This window comes from Ursus maritimus, unplaced genomic scaffold, assembly GCF_017311325.1.
Source record: "Ursus maritimus isolate PB19 unplaced genomic scaffold, ASM1731132v1 scaffold_15, whole genome shotgun sequence".
Taxonomy (NCBI): domain Eukaryota; kingdom Metazoa; phylum Chordata; class Mammalia; order Carnivora; family Ursidae; genus Ursus; species Ursus maritimus.
The window spans coordinates 28,923,102-28,940,069 of NW_024423897.1; the positions used below are offsets into that span (position 1 = coordinate 28,923,102).

The 16,968-nt window shown below is 37.0% G+C and overlaps 1 protein-coding gene across 1 annotated transcript in view; it reads left to right on the forward strand.

Annotated features, from left to right (window-relative positions):
• HCN1 (hyperpolarization activated cyclic nucleotide gated potassium channel 1) overlaps positions 1 to 13,595 on the forward strand; it is a 373,578-nt gene extending 359,983 nt beyond the window's left edge. The window contains exons 7-8 of the mRNA XM_040630450.1: positions 9,139 to 9,303; positions 12,519 to 13,595. Coding sequence (XP_040486384.1) covers positions 9,139 to 9,303; positions 12,519 to 13,399 — 1,046 coding nt within the window. The 3' untranslated portion in view covers positions 13,400 to 13,595. The remainder of the gene's footprint in view (positions 1 to 9,138; positions 9,304 to 12,518) is intronic.
• The last annotated feature ends 3,373 nt before the right edge of the window (positions 13,596 to 16,968 follow it).

Genomic DNA, 16,968 nt, shown 5'->3' on the forward strand with positions numbered 1-16,968 from the left:
TCATGAAATGAGATTTTTCTCTGGATGCCGAAGTTTTGCTTGATTTTTTTCCAAAACAACCTTTAATCTTATCTCACTCAAAGCAGACACCCTCTAGTGGTTTGCCTGTACATCTAGGTTCAAAATTCACAGATGCCTCATCACCTTTCAAGTTCTTTTGAAGCTTCATTTACAGTAATTCCTAAAAAAGGTCGCTTTTGTTCTAGATGCTACAGCTTTATTTTAGGCAAATCCCCATCATCTCATACCCAAATTACAATTGTGAAATTCTTTACAAATCTTTTTTACCTACTAGGAACCTCCCCCCACCCCACCCCCCGGTTCATTTTACAAGCCAACTGTAGATTAATATTCCTGTATCAGGAAACAAAAGATTTGAAAGAGAACAAGTTTACCTTCTAGAGAAAGAGAGGTGGAGTGTTTTCCCATGTATGGCAAGATACCGAGAGAGAGAACTCCCAGCTCTATTCCATTTGTTCTTTCCTAGAACAATACTTTATACACAACTTCCTTCCTTCAGAACCCTTGCAATGATATTGTCAGGCGAGACCAAATTTCTTATCTGTGGCGGAATATTCTCTGTGCCTACTCAACCTCCTGTGATCCTGAGACTGCTGGTCTTACAGTTCCATGGAAACCTTCTCCCAAAACTGTCCTCTGAACCTGTGCCCAGGACACTGTTCGATGCCGTCTTCCTTCCCATCCCATTTGTCTGTCTTCTGCAGCCTCATGACTTGGGCAATGCAATTCCTACACTGTTTTCAGATCCTACCTAAGCCTTCTCTTGTCACCAAAAGTGTACAGAAATCAATTACGACAGATGATGTATTATCTGGATTTTAGATTTTTATCAGGTTAAAGTCCCTAGTAGACACTTTAGCTTTAGCACTGTTCTCAAGCTTGGTTTATACATTGTGTTTGGATTTCTAATTACAAATTCTCAGGGTTTTTTTTTAATTTCTTTTATATTCCCCATAGTTTCCCTCCAGGTGCAACATGAAAATCATTTGTTGACTTGAATTTATACCATCCCTTAATTTACACTCCTTTTTGCCACCTTTTTCGAATTTCTTTTAAACCAGGAACCCTCTTTTAGATGTAAATCTGACAGCTACAAGACTTCTTTTCCCCAAAAAAAAGCCCATCACTGACATCACCTAAAACCTTGTTAGAAAAATGCATTGTTGGGGCGCCTGGGTGGCACAGCGGTTAAGCAGCTGCCTTCGGCTCAGGGCGCGATCCCGGCGTTATGGGATCGAGCCCCACATCAGGCTCCTCCACTATGAGCCTGCTTCTTCCTCTCCCACTCCCCCTGCTTGTGTTCCCTCTCTCGCTGGCTGTCTCTCTCTCTGTCAAATAAATAAAATCTTAAAAAAAAAAAAAGAAAGAAAAATGCATTGTCAGCAGCGCCCCATTTACTAAATCCTAATCTGCTTTTTAGCAAGACATCCAGGGGATTCTTATACATAGTAAAGTGTGGGAAGCACTGCAGTGAAGATTCCAGTATTGATCAGTTAACCATTCATTGTTACATTGACCAAACCAAGAAAATGTGTATTTAAATCCCAATATTATCATTCACGTGTGTGTGTGTGTGTGTGTGTGTGTGTGTGTGTACATGAGTGAAAGACACAAAGAGAGAGAACCAGGGGGAAATTTTGGAGACAATAACTGTTTTGCTGTATAGTAGACTTGCCTCCTAAATATCTAGTGAATATATTTTCTGCTTAGACTATTTTTTCTGCTGTACTTTTCTTTTTTCATTTTGTGTAAGCATATTAAACCACATAGGAAAACAGAGCTGTCAAGATATCACTTCAAAAAAACACACTTGACATAGCTAAGAGCCAAAATCATTTGATGAATTTTTTAAAAGTTGGCTGCTTTTTAAAGGCATTTATAATTCAAGGTGTTTGATTAACTTTTAAAGAGTTGAGTGTTGGTAGATTTAAAATCAAAAGGAAAGATTTGGAGTGGTCCAGTGGATTTTTAAAGATGGACAGAAATCAGGAGAAGTATGATCTTACCCTTCTTAGCTTTGATATTTTTTATGTGATTTTTGTTCCAATCACATAACAGACCCCCTTTAATCTTCTATATGTCACATGGACTAACATGAGGCTGACAGTGATTGTATTTTATCTCCCCAAAAGATATCCTGAAAATTACTGAGATAGTCCATCAAGTTTTTTAACTTGCGAAAGACAAGTAGTATAAATATATAGTAGATAACAGTTTATAAATAGTATTGTGTGAAGCAGATTTTATGCAGACATGAGGCAGTTGAAGAAGTCACAGTAGAATTTAAAGATACATCCATCATCAGCAAGGGGAAGGGGTGAGAGGTTTAGAAGTGGAAAGTATAGACCTTAATGGAAACATCTGTATATGCAACAGAATGAAACAGTCATGTCACACACATGTTTGTAATCAACAGGAACCAGTTAAAAGATAAGAGTGATGCAACTTCTGGTGGATAGGGTCAAAGCTCCTCAAAAAGATATGGCTATTTGGAATGTTGTGCTCAAATGTGAGCACTGTGTTTTATGACACGTATTTGCACACTGGTGTAAGTCATTTCCACTTTTCATTTATTCATTGATTCATTCATTCTTTATTTCTTGAGCCACAATGGTATTATGTGACTAAACCTATGGTCAGCCCTAGATATTGTAAATGTGATGGTTGTACTTTTCATTAAAGACCTTATTGGTTAGTTTCGAGAAATAATCACATAAACGAGTAAGTCTGAAAATGTGCCATAGGGTCTCAGATGCACGATTACCAAGCAGAGTGGAGACGCAAAGATAATTAAGAAGGGTGTCCAGGGGTGTGAAATCATCTCACTTGAGACAAGTCTAAGGAACTGGGATGGTTAGTTGATTAACAGATTGTTTACAAGAGGGTGGAGGGTGTGGGAGATGATAATTATATTTCACAAATTTGAACAGTTACTTGATATATGAAACATTACTTTTTCCTTTGTTCCAGCAGGTAGAGTCAAAATCACAAGGGAAAAAAAATGCAGTGAGAAGAGAGGGAACATAAGGGGGAAGGAAAGGACTCGTGTTTCAGGAGTGCCCACTTTGTGCTAGGCTTGTGCCAGGCACTTTGTAAGCACTATTTTAGTTAATCCTTGTAATAACTTTGCCAATGCTTAACCTGTCTGAAATGCCACTATTAGGCCAATATTCAGAGCTGCGGGTGATCACCCTAATTGCTATACTTCAAGAGAGATGAACTGACCAAACGTATGGGGGAGAGCTAAGATTTTTTCTGGCAAAGCTGTATCTTTAGATGATACAAAGGACAGCAGGACCAGTGGTAGAAGATGCTAATAACTGTACGAATGTGACTGTGTCTTGAGAACTGAAATGATCGTTACATCCTTAGAAAATAAAGCAAGATTGGGTATTCTAGTTATTCGAATATTTATCATAATATATAGGCATAACTCTTCTTTTATATCTGAATTTGGAAATATATCCAGTCTGTTTCAGAAGCTTATAAAAGATGTGAAAATTTTTTTTAAGATTTTACTTATTTATTAGAGAGAGGGAGAGAGCACAAGCAGAGGGAGCCGCAGAGGGAGAGGGAGAAGCAGGCTCCCTGAGGAGCAGGGACCCTGGGACCATGACCTGAGCTGAAGGCAGATGCTTAACAGACTGAGCCGCCCAGGTGCCCTGTGAAATATTTCAAAATACATCAACTACTACAAATTGACATCTATTTAATATTCTATTCTACTCCAAATTCCCTAGATTGCTATTCAAATCCATGTGACATCTCAAGTGCTTCTACCAGCCAAGTTTGATATGCAGATTGATTTAAGCCAGATGTTACCACCTCCTGTGCTGTAAGAGGTGGTATTTTACTAGTTCACTAGTATAAATATAGAAATATTACAAATACAAATATAGAAAGAAAACAAAGTGTTAGTTCCTCTTACTCTATGAGACACTGGATTAGGAGCCTAAGTAATTTACAGGAAATTAGTATTTAGACGCACAACAAAGAATTACTTTGATTTCATGACATTGGATACAAAAAGAGGAAGCAGCTTCTTGCTTAGGCTACTATGAGCAACCAAGTAGAAATTTTCCCATAAATTCTAGAAACTCAGGTTAAACGTATTACCTTACAAATTTCTGTCATAAGTTCCTGGTAAGTTCCTGTGTTATTGCAATGTCAAACTCTGTTTTAGGGGTCACGGAAATATTTCTGAGTTGCAAAATTCTTGACGCCATTTATAAAATGACTTTATATAGGTGACAGTAATGTCAGATCGACTGAAATGCTTATAATCAAGGTTAACTGATGTCAGCAAAAATAGCATTGAATAGTTGATATATCTCATACCCTAAGTTTTATTAAAAGTACATAATATATATATATATGTGTGTGTGTATGTGTGTGTGTGTATATATAGATATAGATATAGATATATATAGATATATATATATATTTATGTAGTGGTGAGTCAAATTTAATCTCCTGGGACATACTCTTTATAATGTTGCAATTGAAAACAGTTTTCCAATGTGCCTGTGATAGGGTACATTACTGTCAGTTTTCCTCTTCAATAAGTGAAATAACTTACCCTGTAAAGAAAATAACTTACCCTGCAAAGAAAAACAGGAGAATATACAAAATTAAAATTAACATGTCGAGTCCTCAAATACTTGTGCTCTGGTTTATAATTTAGAAAATTGTATCCAGATAAAGGGACTTATTTCCAAGTAAATTTGCACCAAAATTCTTAAAGCAGTGATTGCACCACTGGGAAATTCCTAGTGTAGTTCTCAAAGAGTAAATAAACAAGAAGAAATGTAGAAAGATTGGAATAGTCAACATGGTCTAGAAAATATGCCATAATATTCTTTTAAAAAGCTTACATCTACAAGATGCACTTAGTTTGTTCTTTGGGAGTTCAATTTTATTTCACTGTGTATTTTATTCTTTGTGTGAAGTCAATCTGAGCACCCAAAAGCAAATTAATTTTCTACCTGGTGAGAAACGACATTATCTACATCGAAGAAAATATTACCAAACATTCTAGATACTTTCTTCATTATAGATATTGCACAAAATCCACCAACATATGTCGCTTAAATAAAGTACATAAATCATTTGACAAGTTCTATTACAAAGGGGAGATAACTCACAGGGGAACCAGTATTACATTATCTAAAACTTAAGGACAGAACTTAGTGTGGGCCTTGGGTTCATCCACTATCATTGATATACTCATAAGCATTTTAAAATAATTTTCTCTGGGCTCAAAACTCAAGATCACAGTCACTGGGAGGGATGTAATAATGTCACTGTATGATTGCTGTCTTAAAAATGTCTCAAACCAATGAGGCAGATAAGAAATCTTTAGGAAACAGAAAATCCAATACAAGAAAATGGAAGTAGTGACAAACTAATATATGCATAATTTCTTAGGAACCGAAAGGATAGTATGAGATACAAATGAATAAAACGGGTTTTCTTTCTCTGTTTTTTACCCAAATCCAAATCCGCACACACACGGAGTAAATACAGAAAAACTCTGTCACACCTGACACACGACACTCTTCCCTCAGTAAGTACATCTCCACAATAACTTAATATTAAGCAAAAATTAATTCACGGAGAAGCAACTGCTCCATTCACACACTGAATCTGGAAATTCAATTCATGAAATCTAAGACTCTTTAACAATCAGAGGATTTGCTTTTGTCATTGCTAAGTGTGTGGCATTTGTTAATTTTGTTATTCATCAAAGAAACAAAGAGTATGGAGGCTTTAGAAGAAGGGATGATTTAAAATGATTTTCACACTGACCAGTGAATATACCTTCACTCCTCTCTTGAACATACTTTCACTTGTTCTGTTTCTCACTACGAAATTATTGAGGAGGTGCCAAGAAATAATGGCTGAAGAGTTTTTTGTTGCCTCCAGAACTGTGATAACATAAAATTTCAGTTGTTTAAGCCAAAAATTTGTTGTAAGTATGCTGGTGGTTACTAATGACACTTGAAGGGAAAGGAGAGGGAACTTGGAATACAACTGTATCTCAAGAACTGTGGCCAGGGAGGGAGCAGGTCTCCTGGCAGAACCCAAGAATGGCTCCCAGCTGAGACCCTAGGACTACACAGAGCCAAATGGAAAGTGAGGGAGAAAACAGGTGACCTACCCAAGGCTGCATTTGGTACAAAGGACTCTCTGTCCCTCACTCGACATTGCAGAACAGCCTGTGACCAGGCATTTATTCTCCCGAGGTTCTTCTCTGAAAGCAGTTGAAGAAGGCAGAGAACTAGGACAGCTGAAACAGATATTAATGACCCTGGAGTAAGCCTTCCCCATTCTGGCATTTAAGGAAAGAGAACAAACTGCCTATCTCTTTGCTCTAAAGAGAAACTCCCAATCAACAAATTATGTCATATCATCAGATTTTTCATCCTTAAGTGTGAAAGGATGCCGATGGACTACCTGAACAAACCATTAAACATTCAAGGAAAAGATCTAGACACAGAGGCAGAAATAGTGAAGAGAAAGAATTCAGAAAACAGAAGGAGACTTAAAATAAAAATATATAAAATATAAAAACAAAAGCCTTTTTCTCTTCACTTTCCCAGTTTTATAGCAATATATTTTACATATATAATTCACCCATGTAAAGTGTACAATTCAATTTTTTAGTAAATTTACCAAATTATGAAATCATTACCATAAATCAAATTTAGAACATTTTCATCGCTCCAATAAGATTCCTTGTTCCCATTACCATTTATTGTGAATCTCCTTTCCTACCTGCTATCCTGAGCAACCAATAATTTGTCTCTCCAGATTTGCCTTTTCTGGATGCTTCATATATGTGGAATCATATAATATATGGACTCATGTCTTTCTTCCACTTATGTTTGTGAAACATACTGAGGTCTGTCCATGTTGTAGCATTTATGCGTCATTCACATTCAGAACTCTTAACACCTATCAGGAGACAGTGGACATTACATCTACAATGAAAGAGAAGGCTATAATGAGACAACAAAAAATATATTAAAAAGAATGGAAGGTAAAGTTGAGGAAATCTCCTGCTTTCATAATCACTACTAACAGGTTTCCTTTCCCTTATATCCTGTTTTTTGTTTCCTATTCTGTGCACTTAGATATTAATTTTATAACTAAAGGTTTTTAAATTAAAGTTATGCACATTACAAAATAAAAATAATTTAAAGAAGTTGAAAAAAGGAAAAAATTCACATCTGCATAAAGGAATATTTTTCATGCTGAACAAGGAATATTGGTAGATGTTATTATCATTATGGTCATTTTTATCAGACTGTAATTACAATCTTGTATTCTTTTCTCACTTAAGCTTTCATGACCATTCTACTGTTATCAGAGTGACTTCAAAAGCTTCACTTTTAATAATTGCCACATAGTTCATGCAGTGGTCTTTTAATTGGTTGAATCTTGACTTGTTAAACATTTCAGGCATTCTCACATTTTCAGATGTTTAAATAAATATGTATCACCGTGTAAACATTGTTCTTAATTATAGGCTATCCCTTGGGTTAGATTGTCCAGTGAAATTTCTGGGTTGAAGACTATGGATACTTCTTAAGATGTTTGTTACACCTTACTGGTTATTTTCCATGAGGTTATAACCTAACCATTCTACATGACAACTTGCACAGATTTGGGAAAGCAACACTTAGCGTTAATACATTTCCCATCAGCTTAGTCACCATAATGTGCCAATCATAAATTATATAATATGGCATTAGTACTTTAGTGACCAACAGGAATTTAATTTGGGGGTAGTGCTAAAATTACTTCCTTTTATTACATTGTTTAGATTAGAGTAGCCAGCAAATTCCATGGTGTGATAGTATGCTTTATGTTTAAATATAATATAATTTCTACATACACCAGTACACACACACACATTCGCATGCACACAAGCGTGAACACTCCACAATATTACTTATTAAATTTACATGTTTACCAGCATGAACAACAACATAAGTAGTTGCTTCGGTGGCATTTCCTAAAATGCTATCTTCCCAGATTGGTTCAGATGTGCTTCTTAATACTTCCAGAATGCCCACAGTCTGTATTATTGTTCTTACCAGATTGCATTTAAATGAACTCTCAATTAAGATGAACTCTTTTTTGTAAACCATCAGTATATAAGTAACACAAAAGCAGATACTCTGTTTGACTCATGTTTCCAGCCCTAACATCAAATACATAATGCCTACCACATAATTTATTCACCATGTTTATCAGCATGAACTGAACTTACTTAAATAAGTTCAGAAAAATGTGAATTTAGGTGTGTTTCAGAAATACTTCTACCATTTCTTTTTTCCAATTGGTTATCTTGAAACTAAATTTTTAAATTATTTCTAATTTGTTTTAAAAATCAAAATTGGTAGAGTTTAATAAATTTAGAGAAATGAAATAGAAAATTATCACTTGTAGATTTATTTAACTAACAAATAAGGGAATCCAAACTTGCGAATGTTTGCTTACTATATTTTGGGCATCTAATTCTTAAGGAAGAATTCTTAGAAATTATTGAAACAGAAAACCTCTCTCTGCATTTGGAGTACAATTTTCTATACCAATCTCATTGGGAATATGCGAACTGCGTAAGGCATGCCTGAAATGCATTTCTCAGAGCCTGTGGTCCAGTTTTTCTTCTGTGATCATAGTACTTTCTAGGCCAGTGTTTCGGTTCACTTTGTTTTCTATCTATATCATATGATCTGCTTTTTTGCCTTCCAAACTTTATAAAAATCTTGTCTGATTACTGTTTCTTCTTCCAGTATTCGACTCCATTGTGGATTTATGATTCCCTTTTCTACATTTTTGTTGTTACTTCAGATGAATTAGAATGAGAGCTGAAGGATAGATAACTCTGTTGCAGCTTTCCACTTGAACTGAAAGCTGTAACTGTTAAGAGTGTTTAAGGTTGAGTATTGTCAATCGGATATTTTCGTCAGAAGGAATTCACTGATAAAATAGCAAATGCTGCCAATCATTGGTTGATGACACCATGAGACTTTTTTTAAAAACTTTGGGTCTTAGTGGTCTTTGAAAGTAAATTAGCAAACAAATCTTCCTTTCTTGTTTTTATAGAGATTTGCTTGCTGACCAAGGGCCGCCGCACTGCCAGTGTTCGAGCCGATACGTATTGCCGTCTTTATTCACTTTCTGTGGACAATTTCAATGAGGTCCTGGAGGAATATCCAATGATGAGGCGAGCCTTCGAGACGGTTGCCATTGACCGACTAGATCGGATAGGTACTCTCTTCAGTTTTCTACCTTTTTTGTGTACAATTTAGTTATACTTTAGCAGACTGATATCGGTTTGCAATTTTAAGTCCTAAATGCTATCATAGGTTGCCTATTAGTTAGCATAGAACTAGCAGTTAGCTCTAGCCCTATTTCTACTATCTAACTTTCTCTTCTAAATGTTCTGGGTTTATTTAATCATCTCTATTTTTACTAGCTGCTCAATCTGATTTCCCCAGTGATGCCAAAACAATTTGAATCTTCAGGTAAAAAGCAATGACAAAACTTTTAGGTAGCACTAAAATAGAACTAAAAATATAATAGTATGAGTCTACATTACAAACCAAATAATTTTACTACAAGTTTTAAAAAATTTTTTTACCTATCAACTTTACATTTTTAGCTTTATATTGAGAACTGAAAACATGTGCATTTTAATTGTCTCCGTAGAAACTTCTGGAAACGTTTGTAATACAGACTCAAGCAGGAAAAGCCTTCCTAGAAGTTCCCAACATAGATGCTTTACTTTGTAAACATCAACTTATTTTACAGTCTTCTCTGCTCTCCAATAAGAATATATAAATTAGACCTTATTAGTTACACTAGTTTAAAGATTTGAAGAATTGCTATAGTAAAGTTAGATCAGATTGGCTTGCTGTTAGCTTCCCAAAGAAATGCTGGAACATTCTGATGTCAGAAGGTGGTATGCATTCATTTTCTACACCTAAATCCTCTTCCCTCACCCTACCGTGCTCTGCCCCCTTTCCTTGCTCAACTCTACTCCATCTTCAAAACCTCAGTTTAGACATCATTTCCCTGTAGAAATCTTCTGTGACTTCCTGCCTGCTCCTACGCCGAGTATCCTGGGTATGTTCTCCCATCCCCCTAGGACCTTCCTCCATCACCATACTGCTTTTATTATTGCAATTGCTCTAACCGATGCTAAGATTTGTGAATGTAGAGATCATGTCTAATTCACTATTACATTCACAGTACCTAGTACACAATGAATATTCTTGAAGAATGGTGGTAGGGAGGGAGGAAGGAATCAATGATCTCAAAGGAAATGGGGTTGGGATCACTTGGAAGTAAACAAGTGCTTCATTCTTATTAAAGGTAAGGATTTTTGATTGATGTAGTCTTATGTCAGCTTTTCGTATGCACTTTGTATCTCTCTTTCCTTCTACAGAAGTGGGATGACAGATGCATTAGGCTCTGAAATTAGGTTAGGTCAAGTAAAGGTAGTATTTGGACATTACCATTAGACATAACGCACATATTAGAAATTCATATTGACAATTTAGACACGTAATAATAGGACATAGTGTTGAGAAATAAGACAGTGCCCATAAAAGTGGGTATTCCTGAAAGCATCTTTATTTAATTTGAAAATAATTTACCTCTTTGTGGTACATAAGTGCTCATGGTAGAACTAGAGACTAATTTCTGAGCACATGCATTTTTTCCTAAGCCAGCTAGACATCTTGAGAGAAAGCGTTAAAATCAGGATATTTTAATAGAGAATTTCTGTTACTCTGATCAGCTTCACTCTCATCTAACTTCTTCCAATTAATTTTTATAAGGAAGTTTGCATGAAATGGTTTGCAATCAATAATACAGGCAATAAAATTGCTAATAAGCACCAAGTATTTGCAGTTTTGATCCTTTTAAAATTCTAACTGTGCATTAAAAATTATATTTCTCCACAAGTTCACAGATATTTACATTATGAAATGTTGACTATTCACATGTTCACAAAGAAATATAATCCTTCTCCATTCTGTGGCTATTGCTTATTTATGTAGACCATATTTAGTTAAGGCGATATGCTAAATAAGCATTTATATTTATTACAGATATAGGAGCTTTTGTTCTTGAGAAAATTAGAATGGTTCTATAAGGAGAGACAAGTATTTATTTCAGCAGTCATTTAAAATGGTAGTTTTCCAGCATCCAAGTAAATTATAACATATATTTCCATTAAAAAGTATTCCTTCTAACTTTAACTTTATTAAGCAATATGGCAAGTTGATTCACTTTTCAGTTACAATATTTACCCGGGAATTATTTTATCAATGACGTCACCAAAAGTCACTGATTTTCCCCTTTCATCGATCTAATTTTGATTCTATAGTCATCTGGCCAGAGAACGTCTACTTACTGCAATCTGCTCCAAAGACAATGGCAGGAAGGAGAGGTAATGCTTATTGAGGTTCTAGAGGGAGCCGAGAACCTGCTGCACACTGTGCCCCTTAAGCCTCACAAAGACCTTTCAGACAAGGAAAGATCATGAAGTGGTTCTCAACCTGGCCGTGCATAAAAACCCTCTGAGGAAATATGCTTTTAAAGTCCTGAAATCTGGACCCCACGTCTGGTTATTGTGGTTTAATTCGTAAGGTTCAGACAAAGCTCCAGAGATGAGGAGACTATGAATGTATGGTGGAGGAGCACTGGCATAGGGCGCTGGTCAAAGGCAAAGGACTTGCCACAGGGCTCCTCGAATGTGCACGTGAGAATCACCTGAGGTCTTAGTAAGATGCAGCATCTTGGTCAGCAGGTAGGAGGGGGCTTAACAGACTGCATTTCTAGAAGGTACTCATGTGATACAGATGCGGATGCAGCTGGTTCCTTGTCCTTAGCAAGGATCTGCAATCAAATCTGCTGTTTTCCTTCCCCAGTCCAGTTTCTTATTAACCAGGTTTTCTTGGGCACTATTCTTAACCTGCCTCTGTCCCGTTCTCTTTCTGGGTGAAATAGGATTATAAACACATCCACCTCCAAGAGTTGAGGATTAAATAAAGTAAGTCTCCCTAAAACCTTTTGTAGAGTACCTGTCACATAGTGAGTGTTCTATTGTCCTTTCCTGAAAAAAAGTAGCTTTAAACTTAAATGTTGATTCCAGGCCCATCCTGATCCAAATACCCTTTCTTCTCCCACTCTTCAAAGTAGCCCTCATGTCAAATATCTCCCTTTCATCTGTAAGATGGCTTTTGCCATATTATGGACTTTTCGACTTGACTTGCATAGAAGGTAAGATTTCCCAGAGAGATACAGGAAGTGTGAAGGGCAAAGCCATCTTTCCGTTGGGTCTAAAGGTGAGTACTTGGCTTTGAAGCCTCTTCGGTGAAACGCCGGCATACTTCTGTTTGCAGGAGCGGTCTTGCCTGGGCTCGTTCTCCGTCATCTGGAGGCTTTCTAAGTGGCTCTCTTTCTTTCGCTGACAGGCAAGAAAAATTCCATTCTTCTGCAAAAGTTCCAGAAGGATCTGAACACGGGTGTGTTCAACAACCAGGAGAACGAGATCCTGAAGCAGATAGTGAAGCATGACCGGGAGATGGTGCAGGCGATCGCTCCCATCAATTATCCCCAAATGACAGCACTGAATTCCGCCTCTTCCACCACGACTCCGACCTCCCGCATGAGGACACAGTCTCCGCCAGTGTACACAGCGACCAGTCTGTCCCACAGCAACCTGCACTCCCCCAGCCCCAGCACGCAGACCCCCCAGCCGTCCGCCATCCTCTCGCCCTGCTCCTACACCACTGCAGTGTGCAGCCCTCCCGTACAGAGCCCGCTGGCCACTCGAACTTTCCACTATGCCTCCCCCACTGCCTCCCAGCTGTCCCTCACGCAGCAGCAGCAGCAGCAGCTCCAGCAGCCCCCGCCCCCGCAGCCCCCGCAGCCGCCCCCGCAGCCGCAGACGCCCAGCAGCTCCACGCCGAGAAACGACGTGCACAGGAGCACGCAGGCGCTCCACAACACCAGCCTGACCCGAGAGGTCAGGCCCCTGTCGGCCTCGCAGCCCTCGCTGCCCCATGAGGTTTCCACTCTCATTTCCAGACCTCATCCCACTGTGGGCGAGTCCCTGGCCTCCATCCCGCAGCCCGTGACCGCCGTTCACGGCCCGGGCCTTCAGGCGGGGGGCAGGGGCACCGTCCCCCAGCGAGTCACCCTGTTCCGACAGATGTCCTCCGGAGCCATTCCCCCTAACCGAGGAGCCCCTCCCGCACCCCCTCCACCAGCAGCTGCTCTTCCGAGAGAGTCTTCCTCAGTCTTAACTACAGACCCAGAGGCAGAAAAGCCACGATTTGCTTCAAATTTATGATCCCTGCTGATTGTCAAAGCAGAAAGAAATACTCTAATAAACTGAGAATCTTCTCAGATCTTATTTTATTCTATCTCCTGATAGATTCCTATAGCCTACTATGAAGAGATATTTTAGACAGCTCTGGCCTACATGCAAAATGTAAAATATATAAATATATATCTACTATCAAATACCTATCTAAATTCCCAAGAGTTCAAAAGACCTGTTTAGCATTCAGTGTTATATGTCTTCCTTTCTTTCAATCATTAAAGGATTTAAAATGTTGTTGTAAGATCATTTATTTTTAAACCTACTTTTACTGAATTCCTTTGATATATGTATTTCTCTACTTTACGAAGAGTTCTTGGATTCAATGGAAACAAAACTCTGATTTTAAAAGGCAACTGAAGTGAGCTACTGAATAGCACCAACCAAAACTTCTTTCATTAGCTGTGTCTCTGCATCTAAATTGTTAATCATTAATTATGGAGAATTAAATAGCAAATCCCATTTTATAGATCCAAATTGTATTTTGGTGCTTTCAATTTTGAATTAGGTTACAGAACACACCGTATGCTTGGCCGCGGTTGGAGACTAGCAGTGGTACCGTTACAAATATCTCCAACCTCAAACACGGTCACTGATCTTTCAGAAAGCTGAGGGGTATTTGTCTTCACGTGTTATCGGACTTTTACCAAGACTCAATCAATGTTAGTTGTAAATAACTTTTCCAACCCAAATAAAAATAGCTATTCTGTGCTGTATGAAGGTAAAAGTCATCACTTAAGAATTTAGTTTTATTGCTTCACTTCAAAACTTAGAGTTTGAATTTTATGAAACCTAATTGTAACAGTTATTCAACTGTAATGCAATGGCTTGAAACCTACGATATTATTTTAACCTGCAACGCTTTATGCAAAACTGTATGCTCAATTCTACAAATTGCTTGTATTACTCCAAAAATCATTTCTTTTCTTCCTTCTTGCCATAACCAAGCATCTGAAAATAGTTCCTGCATGCTTTTTGGGGAAAAAAAAAATAGGTTCAGATCGGTCACTGTAGGGAGAGGCTTACAGTATTTCTCATTTCTAGAAAAGTATAATCATTCATTAATTGCCTATCTTAAAATTCCTATAAGGCTGACTTGGATCTCTGACTTAAGTCTAGAAGTGAGGTTTTCACTTTCATTTAATATTATTACTATTATTACTATTATTTAAGTAATGATTTGTAAACCACAGCTTGATTTGGAGTTGCCAGTGTGTTCTGTCTTCACTGTTGGTAGTTGGTAGTTTACCCTGGTATTCATTTAAAATAACTAATACACGATAGCATCATGTCTGTCTGGGAAGACACACTTTGTTCTATGTATATTGTAATAAAACGGTTAGTAAATCTTAAGGCATGTGGTGACTAACATAGCTCTTAGGAGGTTTGTTATTCGGAATGTGCTGGAAAATGTATGGACATGATGACAGAAAGCAGGGGGCAAACTGAATGTGAGCATTGTTTGTTTGTCTGTTTTCTTAACTCTCCATGATCTGTGAACATCTGCTTCTTCTCAGAGAAGTCCCTTAGTAATCATTTGTGCCTAATGCATCCCACAAATGTGGTGGATGACTGGAACACAATTGGAAGATTCCTAATAACCGACTTCTGTAAATAACCCAAGTTAAGAGAATGACCTAAAGTGGAGGTCTTCAGTATCTTTGGCACTGGCAATACATTTAAGAAGAACTTAACAAAGATCACACATTAAATGGGGCAGGGCCTCCAGACAGACTTGAGGACAGAAAAGAAAACAAAAGCAAAAACTCTAAAATGGATCCATGCTGCCTGTTATGCCTTTTACAGATATAATACCTATAATACCAAAATGAGTTGTTATATTTCATTTCTAACAGATCCCAGCTTGTGTGGAAGTAATCAACAATGCTAGTCAATGTAATGTTGTCATTAACATGCTGGTGACATCTGATGGCATGTCAGGAATGGTGTTAAGAAGGGGATTGTTCAGTCTACCTAGGACCTATGGGAAAGCTGCAAGACCATTTACATATCAGTACAAAACTCCTTTATTTTATTAAAATATTGAGAATTAACTTCAATTTATTAAGATCATGTATTGGTCCTTTAAATTATTAAAGGTTTACATTTGATAGCACTAATGGGTTTGGTAGTGAAATATTTTTATATATAAATTTTTGGTTTTTTATTTTGAGCACTATTGGAAAACATAATCAAAATTGAATTGCATGGTCTTTCAGTGAAACCATAAAATTTTTATTCACTTTGTAACAGAATGCACAAAAAATAAGGTTTATATGTTAAACTAAAAAAAAATGGTACAGGGTAAATTATATACATATATATGTATGAATATATATATGCTTAGATTAAGAAAAAAATTAACTCACATTCCTGTAATATAAAAGTCCATTGCTAGTTGAAAAGTGACCTCTTTTCTCTGTACATAGTTAAGCCCATAAGAATGGAGTTTTAATCTGTACAGAAAGAAATGTATTATTGAAAAGATTGGTCTTTCTGCTGCTGGGAAAATAATAGAATAGCTGATTCTTACAACTGTATGATCAGGGACGAATTAGAGTATTTCTTTTGTCTTTGCTCAAAGCCATACATATATAAATATATATAAAGATTATTAATAAATTCAACAGAAAATAAACTAACATCATGAATATTTTATTTTATCAATATACTCTAATCAAATATTTTGTTTTGTTAATGAGTACAGATTTGCCTCTTTCTACCTTTACATCATAAGATCTCCAAGAGGACTTATACTTGATAGTCACTATAAAATTAATTATAGATAGCCCGTGGCTGTAGAGAGGAAGGTAAATAGAACATGGGTTTCCCAGTTGTCCCTGTTGTTTACCTCTTCCATACAGTACTAGTGGAAGTCTTTTTATTCTTTGCTCTCTACCTCAACGTGTGGTTGTTGCCCAGTTCCAAAACACGGTCATTTCTGTGCTATTAGATTTAGAGATGGGAAAAAAAAATCACCTTATAATTTATTATACAAACCTCTTTTATGACAGCCTTAGGCCTTGCAAAGGCTTTCAATAGTGATAGAACCTCCCTTTACAAGTGGATTTTGAATCAGACCTAAAAGCCTGACATAGAGTTTATTGCATTGAATGAAGGATTCTTGAAAACTGTAAGGATAAATGGCAGGAATGGCAATAGACTCTATTCATCAAATAAATAGCCTGTCTCCGGGTCTCAGCGACCACTCCATGAGTGAATGAGTCCCTGATGGGTGCCATCCCACTTTAAAAAGGTGTTATTTTGCCATTTATAAACTTAAGTGAGCATAACATCTGCAGGACACTACAAAGTACACAGTCAAGTCAGGGTAGTTCCTAAAGGACTTGGGTGATTTAAAAAATATGATGTGTTTTAAACTTTAGATGTTATTATTTTAAACCCCAAATTATTTACACTTCAAAATAGAAGTGACCTCTATCATCTTTCAGGCCTATTTTTTTTTAAGTCCCCATGACTTCTTAAATTTAAGTGTTTATATTTGTTAATCTTATAATTTTACTATGCTACTTTGCTCT